Raw genomic sequence first — 6,885 nt, 5'->3', positions numbered from 1 at the left:
TTTTCACAGATAATTGTGGAAGTTCGAGTAATGACGAAGTTGGTGTTGTGAATTAGCTCACTCCCTTTAAGATCTTGTTCTTGATGGACTTTAAATAAACTCAATGAAAGATGTATCTAACACACACACACACACACACACACACACACACACACACACACACACACACACACACTCTCTCTCTCTCTCTCTCTCTCTCTCTCTCTCTCTCTCTCTCTCTCTCTCACAAACACAGAAAATAACCAAGCACAAATGACACAAGTGTTTATAGAGGTTCAACAATTTGCCTACATCCTCTTTGGTGATCCCCTTGAGAAATTTCACTAATGAAGATAGGTTACTGACATGACCCCTCCGAATTCTGCATAATCCAGGACGAATCCTGTGGTACTTCCGACACCAAACTGATGCCGGGTCAACATACTAACATTATAGCCTCTTTCCCAAATTAAGGAAAAGAAGGACAAGACTTTCTGTCGAAATTTCTGCAGTATCTCCCCTAAAAAATGGACATACCCAAAATTTTTAAACCTACCAAAACACAATAGTCCTATAGCAGCATGCACAAGGTAATAACTTACAATTTACATAATAAGCTGCCGGCCTTACATTTAACCTTAACATGGGTGATACAGAGCATATCTATAGGAATTCAGTTTACAAATGAAAATGAAGTTCAACGAAAATGTAATAGATAAAGATTGCCTTACAGGAAGTGGGTGCTCAGAAGTTAAGATCTCTGCTCGGTCGCTCGGTTCAAGTCTAGCTACTGCCTAGGGAGTGCAAAACAGAAAACGTGTGAGTGGAAAAAACAAAGTTTCGTTGTATTTAAAAACAACATATTAACCCCGCCTTTCGGAAAATAATGCTAAAAACATGCAATTGATACTATGCTTACGAAATCATTATGAAATCATAGTATTCTCACTTCCTCAATATCATATAATAATATTCAAGTCATGCCCTTGACTTCAACCCAACCCGTTCCCAAATCATAGGATTATGAAACGGAATATGTAAGAATGGCTTAAAAATAGTCCACTTACACTTTTATGAATACATAGGACAAGACCCGCCCCGAACTCCTTGGAATTCTAGACGAATCCTATGGTATTTCCGACATCAAACTGATGCCAGGCCCATTACGTGTCTACGGACTCATATCAACGAGCTCTACGTCATGGTGCCATTCATTTCCCCAAAATTCTTCCGGATAAAAAAGTAACCAAAATGACCCTGTCCCTGGGGGCAAAATTTGTTGTTTGAAAAAGGATTATTATACTATGTTGGGAAAGTTTGATGTTTGAAAAAGGATTATGTTTGGTATTATGTGATTTTAAGAAAAAGGAAAAGGGATAATCCTATAATTTACTACTTTGTAATGCTGTAATTATTTGTATGTTCTTGGAACCAGGATTTTTGTCGAAAGAACTACGTGTGGCTTGATCCCTTAGTAAGGGTACATAGGTAGTTTGGGGTCCCACCCCGGTGATGCTATGAACTAAGATATTTCTGGAACTTTAATTTAGTCGTTTGGATCTAGTCTCACTGCTATTGGTTCTTGGTTAAGTTTGGTACCGACCTTGTCGGTGCTTTTAAAGCTCGATCGAAAACGAGGCTTGTTTGAATGAATATTCATCTTTCAGTTGGACTAAGTGAGTGTTGTTACAATGTGTTTCTGTTCGAAATTATTGAGGGCCGGGGGCCTTTGTTGTAAAATTATTGAATTGTTTTGAATGCATGCTGGCAGTTGGGATATAAATTGTGATTTTTTAACATGTTGAAATTTTGGGGAAAATTCAAATTTAGAGGGGAGACTTTGGCGAAATTTCGGCAGAAAGTCTCAGTTCTTAGTAAGCGGGGCCGGCATCAATAAGATGTTGGAATTTCCACAGGATTCGTCTCAGATTCCGAGAAATTCGGGGTGGGTCCTGTCACATTATATCAAATAAGTGCGGTTTGGATTGTAATTTGAAGTAGAATTTTCCCAAGGACTCCATTATGTTTCTTCTTTCCTCTCTTTAATTACCTATCTGCCTGCCTAGTAGGAAGCTTGGAATTAGAATTTAGCTAGCAAAGTAAAATGCTCATTCTTGAGCCTAAGCTTTCTCTCGGATAATACTAAAAGAAAATAAGGAAGGTGCAGAGATGGTTCAATAACCTTCTGCTTCTGGCAACTTCTGCAGCTGCTGGGCAGAGATATATTAATGCCATATCATTGACCTATGAGTAGTACTGTTGCAAGTCAAGTCCACTAACTACGACAAATTATTCAAGTTTACCATTTCTTTTTCAGAAGAACAAACACACTGGAGCAAGAAGTTTGAGGTGAACTTTCTTTGCAATGTGTTTGGGAGCTTTATTACACCTAAAATGGAACCCACAAAATGACAAATCATACTTTTTATAAATCATTTATTTACTAACTCTTGTACGTGAATCCTTAAATATTTCTTTACTTTGGTGACCAACTTGTAGAGTATCTCACACCGAAAGATAAAAAGTTAGCTTAAACGCTTAAGAGATGTTGGGCCGCTTCACACATTACCAATTAGTTTTGGGTTTAATGTTCATACTCTAATAAGGTAAGGTCATACTTTTGAAAATTTTAATAACCAATTAGTGCAAAGATGATAGTATTAAAAGCTAAAGATGCATAAGCCTCTTCCAACTGTCCAAATTACAAGGCCCTGTCGATAGGCCATGAAGGGAATCAATTGTTGGCTAGGATTTATGTTATGATCGAGCTGTGTGGAAAAAGTAAACCTAGGCAATTCTACTAATCGTTTGTGTAGGGCATGGGGATTTCTGTTATCTTGTGTGCATTAAAAATGCTTTTGCATAATCATATTATCATGCATTCCTCTCTTTCTTCTCTGTTTCCAAGTTGTTGTTTGCCAAGATGTCCAACTCAACATATGTGATGAAAAGAAAATGATGAAATTGAAACGTAAAAGATTCTCAAACAAAAAATTTCTTTGCAACTTAGTCTTCACGATGGAAACAAATTGAAGGGTACTTTTCTTTTGGTAACGCGTGTGTAAATTGTATGTGTAGAGCTGTCATGTTATCTGTCTGATATGTTTGGTAATAGAGAATTCAAGTGTTTCCTACTCTTTTGTAGGTACCACAAAATATAAATTAATGAAAAGATAATGCAGTTTAATAGCTACTTGACTTAAGAGTCACTCACAAAAGGAAATGCAGTTGAGTTCATAGTAATGTCCACATATATGCTCAGTTAATTATTGTGGCCGTAAATATTACGAATTACAAAACATACATTGACCAAAAATAATATAAAATTCAAGTCTTCCCTAAACCCTAAAGCCAGACCTCACCTATGACCTTTTGGATTGGAAGTTGAAACTGCACTCACATTCTGATCGGAAAAGTTCAGAAAAGAAGCAAAACATAACATTTATGGAACATGCATTACAATATTACAATTAAGAAATATTTTAATCATTGTTCACCATGACTTGAAAGGTAAAAGCGAAATTTAATGTAATGATGAAGAAGGACCACCATCCAAACCTGGCCCTGTTCCTGTTGAGCTTGAAACAATATCCCAAGGCTCAACTGATTCGGTTTCAACATATTCAAGCTCTTCATAATATTGTTCACCATTTGAAGTTTTTTCTGACATTTGAATCCCCTCCAGCTCTGCGGTGACCTCTCTCATTGTAGGGCGCTTTCTTCCACTCAAATTCAAACACCTCCTTGCAAGGTTAGCAACTGCTATGATATCTGCTTTAGACCCTCCTTTCACAACTTGAGCATCAAGAATTTCAAATAGGCGATCTAACTGCATTGAAGTAATGAAGTACGTGGCAAGACTTTTGCCCTCTTCTTGTGACCTGTTAAAAGAAATTGGTTTTTTTCCAGTTAAAAGCTCAACAAGGACCACTCCAAAGCTATATACATCACTTTTATCCGTAAATTGGCTTGATTGGAAGTATTCTGGATCCAAGTAACCAAATGTGCCATGTACAAGTGTGCTCAGGTGAGTTTGATCGATGGCAACTGATCTTGAAGTTCCAAAATCAGCAACTTTTGCTCTGTATTTTGCATCTAAGAGTATGTTGGTAGACTTGATGTCTCTGTGATAAATTGGAGGGGAAGCTGAAGCATGTAAATAAGAAAGAGCTCCTGCAATTTCCCTGGCAATTCGTAAGCGAACCTCCCATGTAAGTGGAAACTCCTCATGTTGCTTATGGATATACTGGGAAAGGTTTCCATTGGGTATAAATTCATAAACCAAAATAGGAACCTCCGTCTCTAAACAGCAACCCAGTAGTTGAACCACATTTCTGTGGTTGATTTGTGAAAGAATCACAACCTCATTAATGAAATCTGAAAATTGGCTTTCGTCCACTATTTTAGATTTTTTCACAGCAACAATTCTTCCATCAGTCAGCATGCCTTTGTAAACTGTACCTTGGCCTCCCTGGCCAAGAATTCTATCAATATTGAAATTGTCAGTGGACTTCTCCAACTCCTTTGATTTGAACAGCTTGATTTTCTCAACATTAACTTCACCTGACGAAATTTGATTTTCTAATTTTCGCTTGAAAAACATCTCCCTGCGTTTCATGATATGGCGTTTCTTTAGGAATCTGTATCCCAACCAGCTGATAAGCAACAGTCCAAGACCAGCACCAAGACCTGCAATATATAACTCAGTAAAATGATAAACGATCACAAATTGTAAACTGTTGATGACACTTAGGCAGAGTTTATGTTTAATAAATAATGAACAGTGAAGAATGACCAAACTAGCTCTGAACGATGATATGTGGCATACCTATAATAAGGATCAATTTAGTTTTCTTTTTGTCAACGCAAACGTAATAACCAGGAACGTTCACACACTTGCAGTGGGGCCCGCATCGATTATGACCAGTCATGCATTCATCAATATCTGAAATGTAATTTAGGAAAAAACAAAAAAAACAAAAAAGGGTAAATTAGCAATACAATAATACTATTGCACAACATCTATTGACCACTTTGCAGATCACCATCTCTAATAAGGTTTGAACAATCAAACAAACAAAATAATAATACCTCTAAAGGGAGTTCTTTCCCCTCCCTTCCATTCCAAAAGGTTAAGAAAACAAACAAAACAAACGAAAAGAAAAACAAAACGCAGAGACGGAAGCTAGATATAATTAATTACTTACGTACCTTGACAAGTTTGACGAAGATAGGGATTTCCTACAAAGCCATCTGGACAGTAACAAGAAAGCGTTGAGCGATTGTTGTAATCCAAAGCAGGGGAGCCAAGGCAGTATGGGCTACCCTCATAATTATAATAATAAGGATCAAAAGAAGAGTTTGAAACGTAGCTTCCAAATAATGCTAGTGAAGAAGTAGAGTTGATTATATTCCATTCTAGCACCACAGGAACGTGCCTTCTACTCTTGACTGCACGAGCAGAAGATGATCTCTCAAACCAATCCTTGTCAACCAGAAACGCATAGTCGTCGCAATCGGCGTTTTGAGTTTCACCTTGGTATAGAATGGAAGCGGACATCATAGTGAGATATGGAGGAATGGTAGTCTGGCAACAGTTGATACCAATATCACAGGAAGCAGACTTTTGATGATTACAAACTGACCTGCAGCCACCAACCACAAGCTCTGCTGATTCCATCATCGCAAGGAAGCCGCAGCTAACTGCAGTGAATCTGTTATTTTCCTGAGAGTAGACGAAAGGGCTGCCCGTCAAATCGGCGATTCGGCTACTTCCATTAATTCCGTTGCAGAAGAAGGTAACGGGGCTGTTCACCTGAAGCGTGCCTCCAATAGAAATATTCAGCACCTCCAGTTGGGCTCGCTTCAAAACAGGCTTGTAATGAGGAGCAGAGCTGGTAGTTTTAGAAGACTGGTTGCTGCACTCGATTTCAAACCAGTCTTCTAAGTAGCAATCTTCGCTAGATCCAATTCCAAAAGGGTATGGGATGAGGACGTCTCCGCAATACTCTTGGCAACCAGGTTTTGCCATCCGAGGAGCCACTTGTCCTGTACATATATTTATCGACAGAAGCAATAAGAATAAGATCATCATATGAAGTGCTTGCGATTGCATTGTTCCTATGCTCGGATAATAAAAAGTAAAAGATTATCAAGCAAAAGTTTTCTTTGCAACTCAGTGCTTTCTACTATATATAATATTAAAAGACCCCAACTTGAAGAAACAGAGTTTTTCTTCCTCTCTTTCTTCTCTGTTTCCACATTGTTGTTTGCCAAGATGTCCAACTCAACATATGTGATGAAAAGAAAATGATGAAATTGATCAAACAAAAAAAAATCTTTGCAACTTATTCTTCACGATGGAAACAAATTGAAGGTACTTTTCTTTGATTAGGAACTAATAAATTTCTTTGCAACTTAGTCTTCACGATGGGGAAAAAAAAGGACCAGGACAAATTGAAGGGTACTTTTCTTTTGGTAACGTGTTTCTCCTGATCCAGCTATAATTTTAAAAAAAAATTCTTCAAATGACAAAGTTGGTCTTTGAAATTAGATTGCATATACTGTCACGCCCCGAACTCGAAAGTCCGTGGAAACCCTGGGCCCAGTGTGTGAGAAAAGTAAAATAAAATAAAAAGAAGCCGAAACATGAGTTTAAAATAAACTTCTCTTATAAAAATAGATCCAAAATCTTACAACTTTACAATAAAGAAATAAAGCTCTATCACTCTCATCTAATTTAGCCTCAACTGGTTTAGTCCTTGTCTTGCCAACTAATTCATCTGAAAAATTAATCAAGGTGAGAGATGAGCAACCATTGCTCAGTAAGTAGATTATGTAATATGTCAGTCAAGCAATGCCATTTTACACACTCTAGAAATATCATGAAAAGATACACCAATCCAG

General features: G+C 37.5%; 1 protein-coding gene across 1 annotated transcript; it reads right to left on the bottom strand.

Moving 5' to 3' along the window:
* Positions 1–3,194: 3,194 nt before the first annotated feature.
* LOC117622188 (wall-associated receptor kinase-like 1) lies at positions 3,195–6,022 on the bottom strand. Its single transcript, XM_034352776.1, has 3 exons — positions 5,191–6,022; positions 4,808–4,924; positions 3,195–4,668 (listed from the first exon to the last, which is right to left on the bottom strand). The coding sequence occupies exons 1-3, from the start codon at positions 6,008–6,010 to the stop codon at positions 3,503–3,505; spliced, it is 2,103 nt and encodes a 700-aa protein (XP_034208667.1). The 5' UTR covers positions 6,011–6,022; the 3' UTR covers positions 3,195–3,502.
* Between the last annotated feature and the right edge of the window lie 863 nt (positions 6,023–6,885).

The sequence above is a fragment of the Prunus dulcis genome, chromosome 3 (assembly GCF_902201215.1).
Source record: "Prunus dulcis chromosome 3, ALMONDv2, whole genome shotgun sequence".
Lineage (NCBI taxonomy): Eukaryota > Viridiplantae > Streptophyta > Magnoliopsida > Rosales > Rosaceae > Prunus > Prunus dulcis.
Note: the sequence above shows the minus strand (reverse complement) of the source record. Positions and strands in the feature narration are given on the sequence as shown.

What these genes read in the sequence shown, in the direction of transcription:
- LOC117622188 (XM_034352776.1), bottom strand. Translation starts at nt 6,010, where the DNA reads ATGGCAAAACCTGGTTGCCAAGAGTATTGCGGAGACGTCCTCATCCCA. An exon ending in TCTTCGTCAAACTTGTCAAG is followed by an intron (nt 4,925 to 5,190) that starts GTACGTAAGTAA and finishes ATTACATTTCAG; the next exon opens with ATATTGATGAATGCATGACT. An exon ending in TAAATTGATCCTTATTATAG is followed by an intron (nt 4,669 to 4,807) that starts GTATGCCACATA and finishes TATATATTGCAG; the next exon opens with GTCTTGGTGCTGGTCTTGGA.